The 19,881-nt window shown below is 45.5% G+C and overlaps 1 protein-coding gene across 2 annotated transcripts in view; it reads right to left on the reverse strand.

The window, feature by feature from the left end:
* The window catches only part of VEPH1 (ventricular zone expressed PH domain containing 1), an 82,450-nt gene that overhangs the window by 26,757 nt on the left and 35,812 nt on the right, over nt 1-19,881 (reverse strand). For both annotated transcript variants that reach the window (XM_026854880.1, XM_026854881.1), the window contains exons 8-9: nt 16,227-16,436; nt 14,924-15,318 (exon numbers count right to left, since the gene is read on the reverse strand). In XM_026854880.1, coding sequence (XP_026710681.1) covers nt 14,924-15,318; nt 16,227-16,436 — 605 coding nt within the window. The remainder of the gene's footprint in view (nt 1-14,923; nt 15,319-16,226; nt 16,437-19,881) is intronic.

A 19,881-nucleotide genomic window follows, 5' to 3' on the forward strand; every position in this document is an offset into this window, starting at 1 on the left:
GTTGCTGCGTCTGTGTCCTTAAGTTAAACACAAACCATCTGACAGCACTAGAGAAATTTAGTCTCCAGTGCTTTAAATCTTACGTACTAATCATTTACTCCCAAACGTGAAAGGTGCAAGACAGCACAGTCAGGCTGTTTATCTCCTCTGTGCTTTCTCAGGCATTCGGTACCGCCGTTTAGCTTATCGAAGCAGACAGATCTGTCAAAATTGTGCATCACTTATTTTTATTTAAGGAGTTTGTTGGAAAAAACATCCCGTATTAGGAAAGAGCCATATGGGGGCCTGACATCCGTGGGATCCATGCCGAGACTTTGCGCAGCTGAAAGCTGGTGTCCGTAGGGGCGGAGGAGCCCAGCGCAGCGCGCGGCGCCCAGCGAGGAACCGGCTCACTCGGGCACCGCTAAAGCCTTTGCGACGGATCCTCCCGTCGGAGCCAAAAGATCCATAAATCTATTTACAACACCACTGTGCACGCAGCACGTTTGCTGTACAGGCCATCTGAGAAATTAATCACCAGAAATACTACGGTTTCAAAGAAGAGTGTTAGCGAGCGTTCCCTGAGCTCTGTGTCACCGCGGGGAGCCGATGTGCCACCTCCTGCCCCTCTCCACACCCGCCCAGGATCCCCAGCCCTAGAGCTCAGCTCCCCCTCAGCCTCCCTGGGCAGAGATGCTCTGGCTTCTAGAGGCTTCAGATCCTACAACCCCCATTTCTTACCACACTCCAAGTCTGCTGGTGACAAGTTTTACACGCTAAGCCAGGGAGCTGCAGTTTTTGCAGCCGTGCTCCGAGAGGCACAACACACAAGGGACAGGGATCATTGCTGCTGTCACACCAGTGTCACAACTGCCAGCACAGCCACAGACTTCGCAGCAAAAAAAAACCCAAATCACACAGAGAAGCAGCATGGAGCTCCAGGTCCAACTGGAGAAGAGGCTGCACTGCCATTCACAGTTATCCACTGGGAAAGGTGGGACGTGTCCGTTCACAGCTGAGACTCAGCGTCCCCCACTCAACACTTTTGGTTTTCTCCAAAAGTGCAGTTTGACTCCCAGTCCCAGCTCTGGGGCACTACAATTCTCACTGCTCTGTCACATACCGACCGTTTATGCCATCTGTGATCATGTCATCTGTTGATAAAAATCCCACCATGGTTACGCACAACCCGAGAGTGTCCTTTGGGATCAGCTGCTCAGCAAGAGCTATAAGCTACGTCATGTTACCTGACTCTGAACTTCCCATGCTGGTTTTAACTGGAAATTAAACCCTTGAGAAACATGATTCTGCTTTTACAAAATGTTGACCTTGAACCCTTGTTTTCTGTCTTTGGATGACTGCTCATAATGATAACAGCATGTTAGACATAACCTAATCAGAATTCTTTATTAATGTAAAATAGCGGTATCATTTTATCGCCACTTTGAACAGGAATAAGTAGCTCTCCAAGGTAAAAAAAGCATGGAAAATGACATGAAGAGCCTTAGACGATGACCTTGATGCAAACACGGGAGAGTGTTGCACCCTCTTCACCCAGCTGGAAGGTTGAACTTGGAAGGGGAGAGGAACAGCGGGTCCCACCTGCACTTATTTCCTAGCTAAAGGCAGAAACGACAGACAGACAGACAGACAAGCTGCCCGGCAGTGCCGGTGAGCCCACCCCACTGGGCCATGCCCAGAGCTGCTCAACTCACCGGTGGCCCTGCCCTGCCAGCACCTGCGGGGTCAAAGCCAAAGGACGCTGAAGGAGAAGCGAGGGCAGCGCAGGCCCCCGCGGAGTCGGCCGCGAAATGAATCACGGAGCTGAGGCGGCTGACAGGGGCCAGCTCTGCAGGGAGCGTTACTCAGAGTCTCGTGCTATCCCCGTGAGTCACCGGGCGGTGAAGGTGTAGGAATAAAATCCTGTAAGAAAATACCCGAACTGGAAAAATGAGTTGTAACTTTTTAGAAAATGTGGCTCACAGGAGACAGTTTATAGAGCACAGCCTTCTGGATCGACTGACAGTGCGAGCCAGCAACCGGGGAGACGGATACCAGAAGGCAGCCTTTCTGTCCAACAACAGACCATCTTGAAATACTTGTTGTTTTTAACACTTTTCACCTAATCAAGAAGTGAAAGCGTAGGAGAGAAATGTAATAAATTCAGTATTTCACATAAAACCACAACATATGAGGAATTTCACCAGAGATACAATAGGATGGGTCCCTAGACCTAAAGGATCCATGGATCAGACTGTCACTGAAAGTGCAGAAATTAAAACTGGAATATTGGAACCTGCTGAAGATGCTACAGAGAGGCCAGATGGCTGTTAGGGTGGGAGAAAAAACTTCAGAAGCTGGCAAGTGAAAACCACTTTATTATCCTTTAACAAAGCTGTTTGAATTTGCTGAGAAAAGGAAGTCACCAGTGTCAAGCTGGGGCTGTAGAGCTCATTGAGACTCCGCTGTAGCACAGGACAAGAGATCCGAGATGTAAAGGCACAGGAAGATAGTTAGAGTTCACAGAAACCAGAAGAGTCACTACACACACTGTGGGGAAACACACACAAGCCAAAGCAATGCATAATATTCAGAAGAATTCACAAGAACCAAAGCAGATTGTAGTGACCACAGAGCAAGGGATGACAACAGCACTCCCTCCTCAGAGGAACACTCACATGCTATCATCAGCTACATTGCAGCAGGTAAAGGTTGGGTTAGGTGGAAACCAATGGGGGGTTCATTAATCTTTAATCACAGGCAGGTGCACAAGCCACTACGGGGGCCAGCACGAGCGACAGTGAAAGCAGAAGAAAAGCCAGACACTAGGTCAGAGGGTCAGACCAGGCAGTGAGCTTTTCTCCCAGAGAGGGAGTTCATGAAACAAGTCAAACCGATATTGAGCTGAACCAGACTACAAACATCATCCAGATTGCTCCCCGTCAAAGAGAGAGGAGGAAGGACCTAGAGCAGCCCCGGCTCTCCTAACCCACAGGTGAGCCAACAGGAAAACCCATCTGCATTTGTCTTGAGAGAGGGTGTTTTTGGCAGAGGACAACTTTGAAAATTTTTCCTTTGCTTTGAGACAATGATGGAAAGAGGAGCTGAAGGGGGGGCACCGCTCTTGGCTTCACCAAACATACAAACAAAAAAAAAAGTCTCACTTGTTGGCGTTTGGAAATATGTCACTCTCTCCTCTTGAATAGGCCTGAATAAATGAATATATTACAGGACAATGTTGCCTTGAAGAAAGGAAGAACCCAGACAAAGTGATGGCTTGGTGCCAAGCACTGGGCATCTGTAGGCTGCTCTTCGAAGAAGATGATGCCGATTTGTGCAGATTGACTACATCCTGTGGAATATGGAAGTGCCTTTCGGGTCGTGTCAATCGCCCGAGCACAAACATATCTAAGATATCCTGAGCACAAACATATCTAAGATCTACAGTGGGACCACAGGAGAAGCGTGTGTATGACTGTAAGCTTGCAGCAGGAGAAAGCCAGGGCTTAAAGTTAAACCAGCAAAGATGCAAATGCTGCTAAACTGAGATTACAGTTCTGAAAAGAAAACTAACTTAGCTGCAGATCCCAGATAAGTCATGCCCATAAACAACACGCTCACCTTAGCAGGGAAAAGAGGGGGCATCAAACCCATTACTCTTGGATTAGTGACTATGGGGAAAATTTGAGTTTAACCTGATGACTCAAACCTACCGGTTCATACTCAAACCTGCCAGAGTTCATGTTCAACATAAAGGGGTTTGAGAAACTGAAGGGGTTAATTAGAGCGACCCTAAATCCTGGGCCATATTAAAGCACAAAACTAAATGATTTGGCTGTTGACAATGATTTGGCTGTTGTCTTTGAGCAACATGGTCCAAACTAAAGACCCCTGGTTTATGCATCACAGATGCTAACAGAACCTTAACTTCAATACACTCAACCAGAAGCAGAGGCTTGGCCTTGGGCCACGTGTGTGAAAAGTTTAGTGCTTCATTATGGGAAATCACTCTTAGCTAAAAATGACCATAAACCACGTACGACCCCTGCGCAAAGGAGCTGGCGGTCAATGCCTTCCTCTTCAGTGAGGACGGTGGTTATTTTTTCAGTTACAAAAGCATGGATTGACAAGAAACCTGGGAGGCATTGAAAGGCTGCAGGCAAACCCTGGAGTGCATTACAGTGTGCAGGGCAGCAGAGTCCAGAGCTGGATTTCTTGTCACCCACAGTAAGTCCCCGTCAGGCTGATGAAATCCCACCTGGGCAGGCTCCCACCGAAGCCATTGCAGGGGTGAGCAGAAGGCGGCAGAGCTCCGGGATACCTGCCCCTGCTCAGCAGATAAGAAAGGGTACCCAGTGCTCAGGGGGATTGTGTTTGATGGGACTGTGAAGGGGGGTTCCCAAATGCTGCAGAACAAAAAATTCCAAAGAATATACAGAGAGACACAAAAACCTAACAGACTGCTTAGTAAGATGCTCTGGATGACACTGAGAAAAACACTGAGGCTGATAATACATGCCAAAATAAATGTCAGCTCCAGCCCTGGAGTCCACACTGGCTGAAAAAAAAGTTAGTTCCTGGAAAAAAAAGCAGCATTCATTTGTCAATACCAACTGAAAAAAGCCTCCTACTCAGACAATCTTCAAACCTTTGGTATGAGATGAGCAATTACTCATAGCTATTCCTGCTACATTTCAATGTCTGTAAGAAGCCAAAGTGTACTAGGTGTGTTTTTTAATGGTAGCTTCAATGAAACTGGTCACTGAAAGTCAGTGGAAAGTGGAATTTAACTAATAAACCTGTTCTAAGATGACCCCGAGCCATATCTAGCACTGTTACCCTGTATTTCGCTCAAGTGCAACCCAACACACCACTACCATGGAAACCCATTTTTATGGTCACAGGAGACCTGTAAATAGACAGGCAAGGCAAAATGAGTTTGTCATCATCCGGGCACATGAAGCTGCACAAGCTTTCAAGTAAATGACAAGTCAGAAAAATATTTACATTGTGCCATTTCACCAAAATGTTTAAAATGGAAAAAAAAAAAATTATCATTTTAATGAATAGCACGATCAGAGACTCACACTTCTTCTCACAAGTAACCATGCCAAAGTTTTCAGAGATCTTTAACCACCACAGCTTTCTCTTTCTAGCATTATAAATAATAAAATAGGTCTAAACTTCTATTCAAGTGTAGCCAGGTCAGTAGAGTTCTCTTGTACTACATCCCGTACAAAACCATTGCAGATGTTGCAAATATGGTTCAGCAGGTTATCAGAGTCTGCTGTGCACAAAATATCCCCCCAAACGTCTGTATCATACATGGCAAGTGTTACCCTAACACCCAGCAGTGCTTAGACACTAACTCGTGTGTGCTACGTTTTCCTTTTTAAGAAGCCAAAGCACTGAATGCTTCCAGAAGTGACAATATTACTCTTCACAAGCATTTCCCCACTCATGTAGCCGTTTCAATTCCGTCTGTGCACTGTAGCAGAGCAATAACATCCACCACGTGTTGTGATAGTTCTGGTATAATACTACACTTCTATAATATGTTATTCAAAGATCCCCAAGAGCTGTCATTTAAACCTCCAAGCGTCCATCACGGGAGGTTATTTTTGCTGTGGGTAAGTTACAAGTGTGGCAGGATCGTTTGGGAGCGAAGCGTGGGTGTAACACATCCCTGTTCACACTTGCGCTCAGACATACTCTAACCAAGAATGAAAACGGTGTTTTTTAAACCACTGCAGCATTCACAAGTTGCATGTACCTACGTACTCAATACGATACACAGCTTAAGATGATACATTTTGGGCTTTCCTAAACGTGTGTAAGTTGGCTGACCTCTAGGTAAGCTGCGGTGCATAAATCCATCACTGCAAGTTATATGAAATGCTATGAACCAAGTATCACCCTCGTGCAATCCCAACAGATTTCAGAGGAGTAAAAGCAGAGATAACATAGCGAGATCTGTTCACACCAGCGAGACTCGAGGACGGTAATTTCTAGGGAAAACAAACTCACTGCTTTTGCACTTGGCAACGCACAGGACTGACAAGAGGGAATCTGATGAGCGAGTGGGGATCAGCTCTGTAGGTTTCACTAGGAAAGAGAAGCATACAGATTTTTCCTAGGAAGAACAAAAATAAATCATTTGTGGGCTTGACTTAGCGAAAAAGCTTTGAAGGTGAAAAGAAACCAGTCTCAGCCTGTGAAGGTGGAGACAACTTAGTTCCCTGAATCTGTGTGTAATTCCACGTGTGGAAATATGTAAGCACTCACCCTGACTTCACCTGGTAAGGAAAGGTTAATTTAGCCCCAAGAAACCTTCAGGATATCAGTGAGATACAACACAGAGGAGAGTCCTGTCAACAAAACCCACCTGCCCTGCCACAGCCCCCCCCCAGCACAGGGCACATCTTGGCGAGTGCGGGTAATCCGATGTTGACTAAAGGTCCTTTTGATGTGATTTAAAGCAATGAAGTCCAAATTATGGCAAAGATGGATCTGCAACTCTTTAAAAGAATTGGTCAAAAGTATGTAAGGGAGAGAGGAAGGAAAAAATTAACTAATTTCCCTGAGGACATTAAGCCTATTACGTTGGTCACATTTAAGCCACACAGTTACAGGCTCTAGAACCAGTTTTGTACTTTTAAAAACTACTGTCGCTTCTAAATGCAGAAAGCAAATTTGAAGCAGGGGGTTTATGCCAACTTCTATTTCACTGAGTAACCTGCCCCATCTGGCCTACATTAGGATTTATGGAAACACCATTTCAACCACTAGATCTGTGACTCTAATAGCAGTCCTGTCCTGCACAGGCTCTTAGAGGCTTTGATGGGAAAAAAAATAAAAGCAAAAAAACCCCAGAGAGACTTGTCTTATGACTATTTAAGAGTGCTAGCTCTTGGAGCCGGACGATGGATACCATCGTTTTGCTGGGGTCAGGAAAATCCCTCGTACACATCAACAGGTCAAAAGATACTGTATGAGGAGGAAGGGGACAGCTGATATGACACCAAATACATCTTTGTTGTGGCTCAGTAGAGGCAGTCACGGGGTCTGAGCGCTGGTCACCCCCGTAGCCATGCTGCCAGGAAAAAAAGAGCTTCTCGTGCATCCGGGAGCTGCTGCCAGTGGAGCCACACTTGGACTTTCTCAGCACATTTTGTATGTCTGGCCAGCGCTCCCTTTGGTAACGGCAGAGAAAATAATGTCTCAGCACTTGGGATCTCGCAGCCTGTGAGCCCACATCCAGATGGAAAGGTGGGCAGCCTGGATCTACCCCAGGGCCAGGGAGGGGCCGGCGAGCTCTGGTGCCAAGCAGGTTTATTAGGTGAGGAGTTTGGGCATGTTAATGGCAGTTTTGTTTAGGCTAAGCACCAGCTCAGTTAACTCGGCAATGGAGAAAAGTTTACAGCTCGGCTTCACCTCAGCAGCAGCAAAGCAACGTCTACTGCTGCCCAGTCTCTGGGGTAACCACCGGACAGACAGAACCAGTGCTGGTTTTAGCCAATTACTGTGAATTATCCCTACTGATGGGCATCTAAGAGAAAATCTGAAGATTTTAGAGGTTTGGCCATGCCTCCACTCAGACAGCTCCTCATCTCAGCATCCCATGGGGCATCGTACCCGGCTGCACCCGCGTCCTGCCCTCCTGCATCGCTGCCAGCGGCAGCTGCTGGCACCCGGGGACATCTGCTCCACGAAGAGGCACCAAGGGTGAGCTCAAGGAAAGGATTTTAAACCCTGAAGAACGTGTGGAAGGCAACCCAAGGCACAAAACAACCCCACAGAGTCACCAAATGCCCCAGATGGCAGAGGCTGACCAAGATCCCAAGGAAACACTCCTCAAGTCAGGAGACATTTCTCATCACATCTGTTGGCAAGTCTCAAACTTCTAGCAAGAGAATGAGCAACAACTTGTTTTTTCCTACAGGAAACAAGAGAATATATGTTGCAATTTTAAAGTTTACTGCTAAATGGTTGTGCCTGGGGAAAAAGAACAAAATATAAGCAGAAGAATGTCAGTAGAGTTGTTAATTGTTGTTTATTCCAGCTTAACATGCTGGGCTGAACCAGGAGGGACACAGGCGAGTGGGTACAGAGTCACTGGTTCTGGGAATAATTAATGCATTATTTGATTTACATTGGTAATCCTTTACTATTAAATAAAATCTGTTAATAGGAGTAAAAGTATGCTCATAAATTTCCATAATAGACTGAAAGCCACCCGTAAACATGAAACCAGGGAATAAGAAATGGATATAACTTTTTAAATTTCAGTTTTAAGCCTTTTTCAGCTTCCTCAGTTTCCTTTGCCCGATCTCTTCAGTTCGGATTACAAATAAGCATTCAAATAATAAATACATTTATAGGAGAAAAGGGTAACTTTAAAGTGACCAACTTCACAAAATGCCTTTTTATATATTTTTTTAACACTACCAACTTTGCATGCATGCCATAACTCAGTCCAGCAGATTTCACCTCCAGTAAGTTATACAAAAATTAATGGAGAAGGAAAGACGATAATGGGGTCTGGACAGGCCCTACAATGCGCTCAACACGCAGAGTCCAAATCCGAGCAGCAAAAGCCACATTTGTGAACATGCAGATTAGTTTAACTTTATAAACCCTTTACCACTGGGGTAATGAAAAGCCCATGTCATTTGGGCAGGTACGACAGTTTCTCTGCCCCACTGTCCCCTCCTCAGAAGCAAAAGCGCATTGACCTCCTCGCTGTCTGTATCGATGACTGAAGCACAAAGAACCTAGGAGGTGTGTGCAGGGAAACGGGGTCCTGGGAGAAGATCCTGCTCCTGGTGCTGCCTGGCTCCTCCGCGTGCCCCGGCCGCCTCTGCCCAGCACCCCCAGCCTGGCAGGGTGCCTGCTCAGCGGCCACTGCCAGCCCCTGGAGGAGCTCAAACCCAGGAGCTCAGAAGTCAGAGTCCTCTGGTTTGGCTCCCGATAACACCACCCCACCGGGAACCTGCCAGCTACCAGGTAAAGCCCATCTGGAGTCCAGCTCCAGCCTGTTTAAGCTGATGCTTCCAGATTAGGTGTAAAACACACATGATGCGCTATTATCACGTATGTGAGGGCAACAAGTTATGAGCGTGTTCATGTTCCTATTACACTCCCCGTTGTGCTGGGAGTTTCTCCAACGTCTGACGACGCGAGCGCGACGGCCATCCCGACTTAGCACTTCCATTCTCCCTGCCCGCCCTCGCACTTGAGATGCATTTGTAATACCAGCCCTGTAGAATAAAATGCCAACTAATATTATTTTTGGCCTAGCAGCAGCAGAGTTGATCTCTGGAAATGCTGGCCTGAGCCTATACAACTTTGTGGTCCCACTGAAGGAGCAGAGGTCCATCTGTTCCAAATCAACGTTTGGCTTATGGAATGCTGGAATTTATCAGACCAGTGCAGGGGTGAGCACTGCAGGGGAGCAATGAGCTTTTCCATCTACCCCGTCATATGGTACCGATTATCTCTCAGTACAGCATAAAACATAATAACAACCAGATTTAGGGCCAGCACACTGCAACCTGTTTCCCCTGCTGCCTCCTCCTCTTTCAGCATTCTGTCATTAATCCCACAAAGCGTTTGCTGCTTGTATTTCCTCCTGTAGGGCACCGAGGAGCCAGGAGTGACTTACTACTGTGAAATGCTTATAATATTTTTTCACATGATGGCATTGCATTTTGAATGTGGCTTCAGTGACCAAAGACTGAAGGATGCACTAGACCTCCCCAGGCTCTATCTGGTTAAAAAGGAGGCTAGGCAGGCCGGAGATGTGCAAATCCTTAAGCATCCTCTACACACATATACTATCAAATGCTTTTTTTCCAACAGCTCACTCGACACTCACCATTAATGGTGGCATTTTTATCCCAATTATCTGGAGAGCAAGTAGGCTTAGAGTGGAAAACAAGGACCTGCCCTCAAGTTATAACCAAATCCAGCAGCTGTACAGGCTTGTGCCTGGGAACCATCTGACAGCAGCCACTCCCAGAGGCAGGGTACACATGGCCGTGCGTTTGATCCACCATCCCTACACATCTGGGAAACAAGAAGAGCAAGTCAAAAATCATCCAACATGCAGGGTTCTAGGTAAGACCCAGCAAGGGTAGAGCAGGTGGAGCCTGCCTGCAGGGTGTAACTGGGGCTACACCGGGTCACACTGAGTGGACTCGTGTCTTGGGTGGATGTGGTGGCACCCCCAAAGCCAACCCTGTCAGGTCCTAACACCAATAATGCCTAACGCAGGAATGCAGCTCGCTCAGACCCATCCCATGAGACCTAGAAAAGCAGAAAGGCTGAAGGAGCTTTCAGAAAACACCTACTGCAGCCAGCAGAGAAGCTGCAAATGCAACGTGGGGATCTTGAACCCTTGTTCTCAATCCCTGGGACGCCAGCCACACCGGGGCAGCGGAAATCCTGCCCCGTGTATGCTGAGGAGCCATAACCAAACTTGTGAGCATTCGGGAGGTTATAGATGCACAAGTCTGGGCCACTGCCACCTGCAAAATCCTGGAGGTACCGATAAAAGATTACAAACCATCTGGAAAAACATGGGCTGATGAAAACTACTTTGCTTAGCTCCATGAAAGCTGAAGTGCCTGACAAATACGGTGGCTTTTTTTTTTTTTCCCCCTGAGAAAAAGATCTACTGGATTAAGAAGATTAAAGTGACTAACATGACATAAAGGAAGGCTTCAAATTTCTTAAGGTATGGCAGAGATGTGAATCTGAGCAAAGTGGTTCAACCTAAGCAGGAACTGAACCAAACCATGAGCCCCAAAGTGAAACAAGCTGAAATAAATGAACTTTTGTGGTTTCAGATGCCTTCTCTCTGCCCCAGTTTAAATCCCGTCTCTGAAGTGTTACTTCCAAAAGATTCGCTTATGTACATACACACATGCATCTGGTAAGCTGTTGTAGCTTCTCTGTTCTTCAAAACACCCTCAACTTGACCATTTTCTAAGATATTCTGGCCAACAGCCCAGTCTTAACCCTGCTTCTGATGTAGGATCATCACCCAATTCACAACTTTCCTCTGCCTGAAGCACACGCAGCCAAAAATAGTAAATACTAGATGAGATAACAGAGCTGAGGACACGCCAATTTCTCAATGTGTATAGGAGGCGTCTTCAAACCGTTGCAGACAGATCATGGATCCACCCTGATTAGTTCTTAACCTGTATCCCTTCACAGCTGTAAAATCTAACACTTCAGTTAATATAACCGAAGTTTTGACATGGAGCATAATTTAAATAAGCTTATAAATCAACAAGGAAACTGAAAAAAACACACCTTGTAAAGCAAAATTATTTTGTGAGGGCTAAGACCTACACAGCAAATGTCTGACTCAATAGCAAAAAAGAAAATTTGCAAATCCCAGGCAGAGTTTTGGGGCAGAAGATGCGGTCAAAGAGATGCAGGGGACCTGGAGCAGTCACGGGCTCTGCCCCCTTACCCACGCTCAGAGCCGAGTGCCTGTGGCACCGGGAGCTGGAGCAGCAGTACGGCTGGCTGATGGTGTAAGGCAAGCTTTGGAAGAAAGAAAATCTTAACGTTAAATCAACTGATCTATGTGGAAAAAACAGAAATATTTTAGGGAGCACCAACGCTTCTTCAAATGTGTCAGACTTTGCAGCCTCAGCTTTCCAGGTTTCTTTAATGTGCTTTTAGCCTCCACAACCTCCTCTGCCGACACAAGCCAGAGAGATTTTTCTACTCTTTTAAGATTAAACTTTTTTATTTTTTATTATTTCTTGCCTTGTCCATCATGGGCCGTTCCCATAACTGTCTTGCACGTAGCTAAAAATTATCAAGTCCTCCTTCAGTTTTCTCCTACTTTGGTTAAGAAACCAAATTTTCTCAATTTTCCTCCTTTTGAGGGATGTTGGAATGACAATTCTGATTTGAGTCCCACCTACTCCTTATCTTGGTATTATCTCGCAAAGGGCAAGTAAAATAGCTGTAAGCGAGGAGTGCAAGAGCAGAACAAGCACACAGCAAGCATCTCCCTCCTGCTCTCCCAGTACCCCCATGTGGGTCTCCGGCGTTTCCAGCATCAGGGGTGGTATTATTTTGATAACCCTTGAACAGCTCTAATCCATGAATTTGCCTAATCCCTTGTGAACCCAGGTACCCTTTCAGCACACTTAATGCACTGTAGCAATCGGTTCTGCCATTTAATTACATGTACCTAATTATGTGTTAAGAGGTGCCTATTTTGTGTATTTTGAATTTGCTTCCTGACAACTTCGTTACGTGCTCTCTAGTGCCGGTATTAGGACAGACAGTGAGCCACCGCTTCCAATTAATCTTCTCAGTCGTTCATGATATTGCAAATCTCTATCAGCTGTCTCTTCCTCCAACTGTGGAGTCCAAGACCATTTTTCTTCATATGCAGGTCTGATTATCCTCATACTCCTGCTACCAGTCTCCTTTGTCCTTCAAGATCCAGGCTCCAGTTAACGCAGACAATAATAACATTATGACGTCATTTGATATATCTATTTTTCCAAATAATTCTTCTATTGTCCATTTGGGTTTTTTGTCAGCTGCTGAGCACGGAACTGAATGTCCTCTGTCTTTCTGCAAGGCAGTTTGGAAAACCTTCAACAGCCTTTTGCTTTCATTCCCACTACTCCTGGTATTAGTGTCCCCATACGTGGCAGAAGCTGTACACGTTTGTTCTGGATGTACCCATAGGTGCACAAGCTTCTTCTGTCCTCACCATCCTTCCAGGCCATCCCAGTCTCAGCTTTAAGCAATAAGGAATTTACCAGTTCACAGTCTGCCCAGAGGTTAGCCGTGGTCGGCATTAGAAATGCGAGCAGGGGGTTGAATTCCAAGTGAACAGAATTTGGCCCGGCGTTACTCGGCAGTTCTTAGGAGTGACGTTAGTGCTCTCGGCCTGTGTGCCAGCTGAAAGCCCGGGAAAGGTGTGACCGATGAAAGGGTACGTGGGGAAACTTGCACTCCCGGTCATGAGCACGCTGCAGTGCTATTTTCTTGCAACACAGTTTGCCATTGCTCCCTTCGAGTACTCTGTTCCATGGGAGATTTGAGTGCCTATCTTTTAATATTTTCCAGGTTTTATATATTGAATTTCCAGTTCAAGAAAATCCTACATAACCAACACAAAATTAGCCACCTATGTATATTAATATTTTCTAACATTTTTTCACTATTTTCTAAATACTTGAAATGTAAACCAGATACATTTGAATGGGCCTTTATAGTGTGCAGGAATCACAGAAGTCCAATAACTGCAAGGTTTTTGATGGAATGGTTTATGTCATATCTGAAATATTAACAAAGCTGTCCCCTGTGTAATGAGCCAGACTGCAATTCTTCAACGTATTTAGAATGAGTCACATAAATCTCCTGTTCTGCACATATGTCCCTACTCAAAGAATTTCCCTAAGAATGCTAGTTGAGGATTTTCAGGAAATTACAATAGTTTGAATGAATTTAGAAATAGTCACATGCTTAGAACATATCATAATAGGTACTTCAGAAAGCAAGCTGAGCAATACATCTAAAAATATTCAACATATTCTATTTGATTAACGCAAGGTCACAGCATTCAGCACTTCAAAAGCCAGATTGTTCACTCATGCTTCCACTGCAATTTTATGAACAAAAGTTGTATCATTAATTCTACCAAATATTTCACATAGTAAACCTGGAATTTAAGCTATTTAGAAAATTCTTCAGAAACATAAATTTTTAAAATATATATAGTTCTATCCCTTTTATGAGTGGAAACAGCTTTTCAATTTATTGACCACTGAAAAAGTATACAAGTATTTTATCAAGAAAAGTTGGTATCTGATGGACCTGAAGTTACGTAGCATTAGAAGGTGATGTTTTAAGTGGCTGCAAATTAATTTATTGAGTCAGCTGTTCTTTGGAATCAACATGGCCCATTGAAGGGTTGGGCCATCAATCACTCATGACCACCAGTAAGCGGTTAGGTGCACACAAATTCACGTTAGAGGAAGCAACTGCAGCTCAGGACCAGCCCGAGGCTCACAACCCAGCCTGAAGTATTTATTGCCTTCAAAGAAGAGTATCAAAGACCCATCTCGCCGTGTATCGCCCATCTCCCCCGCAGTCCCACACAACCAGCTTTCTTGCACTTGAAAACAAATACCCACGCCCTCGATGAAAGCAGAAAACATGGAACAATCCCAGGGAAGTGGTGAGATAGGATCCAAGCCAACCCGAAGCACTGGGGATCTTATTTTGTTGCACCTTCAAGGAGCTTTGTGCTGACCTGAGGGTCCTGACCTGCTTCATTCCTGGTATGTCTTCTAAGTCAACTGATTTAATATCATGATAATGAGGACGGAGACACAGATCTTCTCCAGACCAACTCAGCAAGTCAAGGAGAAGGCTTAAGTATGAGGATGTGCCTATCCATACGCCTGCGTGGCCGAGTCTCACCCGTGGCACACGCGCTCTGTTGCACCCAACGCCCCACGACCGTGAACGCGGCGCCGTAACGTACAGCCTGGAGGCGGGTGACGTTCCCCTCGCCTGCCTGCCCCCCAGATGTGCCCAGAGGTGCTGCCAGCCCCAGCCAACAGCCACGCCTCTTCAGCTCAGTGTGACAGTCCTGCCCTTTTCCAGAGAGCTCGGGGTTCGCTCCCCGTGCCAGCCCAAAGGCAGCCCTCACCTTAACCTTTGGGGAGCCTGGCACGGGTGAGGGCTGCACTATATCCCCGAGGGAAAACAACAACGGTCCTGGAAGATTTCAAAACGCTGCAATTCATCAATGACGTTATTTTATAAAATTATTCCTCCCCACCCATGAGTTCTGTGCTAGAGGATCTTTGCTACCCATTTGCTTGAACCCCGGGAGGACTTTCAGTGTAGTGCTGAGGTTCTCATAAGCGAAAAGGCTCAGACCTCTTACCTTCAATAACACACTGATCAGGGACAGGAATTTTCCTCCCCATCTCGGTGACATATGCTTTCACTTTACCCAGGTTTTCCTTCAAGTGCAAGTAGAGCTTGTCCTGGTATTCCACGGGGCTCATCACTGCCTCTGTGCTTCCTTCGAGGGCCTTTTCTTTCGTAGTTTCTGACAAATTTGCAGATTCTGGGTAATCGATACTTTGGTGTGAAACCAAAGTATTTCCCAGTTGCATTGCTTCATGATCAACACTAAAAGGCAATTTGTCATTTTCTTGGCTAACGTAGATCTCGGTGAAGGAGATGCCAGCAGTTATCTCCCCGTTCTCCTCGTCCTGTCCACTCTCCGAGTGTACCCCCTTCACGCGGACTGCATGCAAAGCGAGGCTTTTGGATCTGGAAGGTGATTAAGGAAAGGAAAAATGTTTTGGAATAGAGACAAGACACAAAAATCACCTGAACACATGCTCTTCTGAGCTACCTCTGTGCAGCTGGTTCAGAGAGCCGAGTGTGGGGCTCGCTTAGCCTGAGGCAAGTATCTTTTGGTAAATATGCATTTCATAAGCAAAACCCAAGCCACAACTTTAATAAGCAAATGAAACTAAATAATATCCTTATATCACAACATCTGCATGCCACGGAGGGAGCTAGTCAACTTATCTGCAAGAAACTTATAACCCCAGGACTGGAGTACAGGCTTTATTGATCACATCATAAAAATGCCATCCAGCAGCCATTTCACTGAGCCAAGGTTCAGGCTCCAGTTCTCACTGCCCCGTACCTATACACCGAGGATGAAGTTAAGCCTCAGTAAGAGGAAGAAGGACAGAACTGAAGTCACTGAAAGGGCAAATTCTGGAAGAGAAAACCTCTGCCGTGAAGCTGCGGTGCATGGGCAGCCTGAGGGCACCGTGGGTGCACGATGCTGTCTGAGCCTTCATCTCACCCAGGGTCCCCGGAGAGTCGCCCTCATCGCACACGGCACACAGGCAAAATTCAGTTCAAACACGTGATATGTATTGTCAGCAACAATACTCGAGAACTGTCTCTGTATCCTCCATTCTAGTAATATCTGTATGCAAATATTTTCCTCTCCCTTGTGCTGTTTTGGGGCACAGAAGAGATCAAATAAATAATTTAGGTTTTATCCAGCCTTTGAACTCATGAATATGAGGCCTGGTTAAAATTAGACTTACAATGCCCATAGGCATCATGCAAATGGATCAAATTCTCACTGTTTGGATAAAGTTTTATTGCAAAAATGATATTCATGAAAACCACTCACACTTTTTACAGAGCCATACCTGTTAAATCTCATATCCTTCCTTTCTTCTTTAGAAACCTGGCCTAAACTGTATCTCCGCACTGAGCCAGGAGTACTGTTGTCAACATTTATTTTCTCTTCAAAAGCCTGTATTTTAACTTGAAGCTTTTCATCTTCTTCATTTCCACTCATAACAGATTTTAAATCATCCAGTGGTACAGGAGATTCTGTTTCAGTATCATTTTCCATTCTAAGGAAGTAGAAAGCAGAGAATTAACTCTGGCATGCTGTGCTCATAGTGATGCTGATGCTGCATTCCTGCCTGTGACCTGTATTAAGTATCTGGTAAAATAATTATGTTTCAGCAGAGGTTCTCTCAGAGGTTGATTAATCATTTTCAGAAACATCTTCTGGATCGATGTCTCTGTCAGATGGACCAGAAACACTGAACATTTCTGACAACACTGGATTAGAAACTGCATGTGCTATATCTTGCATAAGCAAACCCCAACTCTTCCCCTGATAGTCCCATACAAAAATTTTTCAGCTGAATTTAAACTATTCTCAAGCTTGCTAAACGGTGACTTCTTACGTTATTTTCATAACCCAAAAGTCAAGCTAATTGCGGAGTTTACAGAAGTCTGTGGTTTTAAAGGTTTGACGAAAGTACATGCAGTTCCTACCAAATTATTGTACTCTGAGTAAGAAAAGTATCTTTTAGAACTCAGCACAGGGACAAGAATAGGCTCAGGAAAAGCTCTAAACAATGTGACTGAAGTTCAGTAAAAGAGAAAGAGAAAATTAAGAGTTAAAACGACTTTGTCGGACTGCAGGGGAAGCTGGTTTATTTTAAATTTGATTGTTATGTCAGTCTTAGGCTATGTGACCTCTTAATGCAAAATTCAAAGATAACTTTAAAATAAATTGAAGGGAAGCTGTTAATCTTAAAGGACAAAAAGAAATTTGCTGGCAAATATACTGCTGGCAAACATTTGCGTTCTAGTGATGAAAATATCCTCTGACCAGTGAAAAAAAACCTTTGCTGGAGGCCCAGCAGCGCTGGGGCAGGGGCGGCAAATGCCACCAGCCAAAGGCCCAGGGCACAGCCAGGCACACAGATGTCTCGCCCTGCTCCAAGCGCAGCCACTTCCATGCCCAAATGCAGGTTTCCTAGATTAAGGTTTTTCAGGCCGGATTCCCCAAAACAGGGCTTCTGAACATGGAGCTCGCTGGGTTGCTGTGCAGCCCGCAGCGAGACTCAGCTCTCCCGAATATTGGGCCATCTGCCAGGAATCTAAACCTTGGGTGTCTGGTCTCTCCCTCGAAGATGTGGCTTGGCCTTTGTGCAGCAGCAGCAGGACTGAACTTCCCAGGGGACCAGCAGCACACCGTGCCAAAAGCACTGTTGCCCCTTGCTCCCCCCTTCAGGGAGGTGCCTTCTCCTGGGGATTTATATGTTCCCATCTCACTCCTGCAACTATGGAGTAACTGGGCCAAGAAATCATGAAGGCAGCACAAGGACAATCAGAAATCTCCTAGAGAATCGAGGGGTATTTGACAGGATTTGCTTTATAAACTCTACCCACAGCTCCAAAACAAGCTCATTTTATTTCTGACCATTACTTTATTTTTTTTTTTTCCCCTGACGAGCAAACATCTGAATAGCTAAATCTGTAAAATATGGATATGGAAAGCCACAAATGAGAGTTTTAACACAGGACTATCAAAGCAGCAGTCTCAACAAGTCATGCTCACAGTCAGAAAGCCTATTAAAAACTCTCAAATACTGCAAATTACCAATTGTGGAAACAAAAAAGCATGTTTAAAAAAACCCAACCACTAATACTGCATCACAAAATCCACTTTTTCATTTGTTTTGATAAAGGCAGTTCAGGATACTTCTCAGGGGAGTTGGCAAGCTTTGTCTTGTTTTGTTTTTAATTTAGGCAAGATCTCATAATATATTAACACTGCAGACCACTTTGAAAAAAAATATTCTTCTGTAATAAAGAACCTTGGTATGACCTTTACTAACAAATCTTTCTGGAGATGTGGGACAAGATTTAATTTATTAGAAAGCTGTCACTCCAACATAACCCTCAACACTGCTCCCATTGTGGGAACTAAGCACTAAGAAAAATGTCCGTTACATACGTAAATACATGTAAAGCCCTCTGGCTACAGAGTGGGGATTGATGGACTGATGGGCTTTATGAATGACAGACCCAAAGCAACAAGCCTTGCTGATGTTTGGAAATAAAAATGGCCTTTTATAACAGCACCTTTTTGTCCAGCATTTTCCCGTTGAGCTCTGATGGCTTTGTGAAGGAAACACAAGAAAATGCTTCTGCTAAAGAAACACGTGAATGAACCCTATCCACCGTACGTAAAGCAGCAGTAAGTTAGTGCATACGGGGCTCATCGCTGCCTGGTGCTCCTCAAGTTTTGACCCCCTTGGGGTCCCCAGGGGATCACTTGCTCTCACATGTACCCGCTTCGCGCTCGCATCAATTCCCGGGAAGCCAAAAGCACATACCCCAAGCAAAACGTTCAATGAAGCCTCCACCCCACGCCCAACGGGACGCCTGGCAGGTCTTCCTGCTGGCCTCCCCTTCCAGCAACAGTAAAATAAACTATTGTTTGAAATCTTGGCAAGAGGCATTCGGTACATTGCTGAGGTTGCTGGAGCAGGATCAGCTTACACCAAAGCTCAGGCTGTTTTCAAGAGAAAAAGGATGCACAAACCTATCGAGAGATCATAAGGATCTGGCTTGCAAAGCCAGTATTAGGCTACTCATGGTTTCGCTGTTTTAAATTCTCTGTAGAAAGAGGCTTAAATACACAGGTCAGCAAGTCAAGAGCGATACATTCATTTCAAGGGCATTTCTCCAGACCACCAGCACCATTATCAATATCACCAGCCAGGTGCTTAAAATGGGAAAAGGAGCATACACAAATAGAAATTGCTAAAAATACACTCGAGGCGGGATTGCTTCCAGGGCTTCAACTCTGCGCGGACGGAGGCAACGCGACCGGATCGAGTGCAGGTCCTTGTGGCTCATCAGCATACAGACATAACCACCTCCTTGGATACCACGGGCATGCAGGTTTGAGGAAGGGAAGGGGTGGATAGCAGTGGTGATCTCAAACCTTCTGCCTCACGGTTGGGAAGCCCAGCAAGAGCTTCCAAACGTTCTAAGGAATGGTGGTGGAAACATCACCAGCTAGATGCTGTTCAAGGCTGAGGCCCACAAGGAGCTGCAGGCTGCATCCTCCGGCCCTTCAGACACAGGCCCTGCATTCACAGGTACTAATGGGGGAGGCCAGAACATTCTAGTAGTTGATTTTAACAGGGTGCAGGCAGTGGCATGTGCTGCCTGCGGGGCAGTTGCTCCCAGGGCCAGGCAGGATGCAGAGTGGTAAGGGGAGTGGATGCTTCTTGGCACCCACACTGCATTAAAATCACACCACAGTCCCTTACCAACACGTCTTCGATGCTCTTACAGCCCTCTTCACTCCAAATGTTGATTTAAAGAAGGACAAATAGAGTAGAAAATGGAAGGCAAATGAATGGTGAAGGAGTGATGTCATGTGCTAGACCTATCCTCTCCTTTAAAGGAGGAAAGATAATTTCACCCAGCCACTACACTGAGTGGTACTGGTATAGCCTGTTCTGCTCAGTTCTTACCCAGAAT

This window comes from Athene cunicularia (assembly GCF_003259725.1).
Source record: "Athene cunicularia isolate RWA chromosome 9 unlocalized genomic scaffold, athCun1 chr9_part1, whole genome shotgun sequence".
Classification (NCBI taxonomy): domain Eukaryota; kingdom Metazoa; phylum Chordata; class Aves; order Strigiformes; family Strigidae; genus Athene; species Athene cunicularia.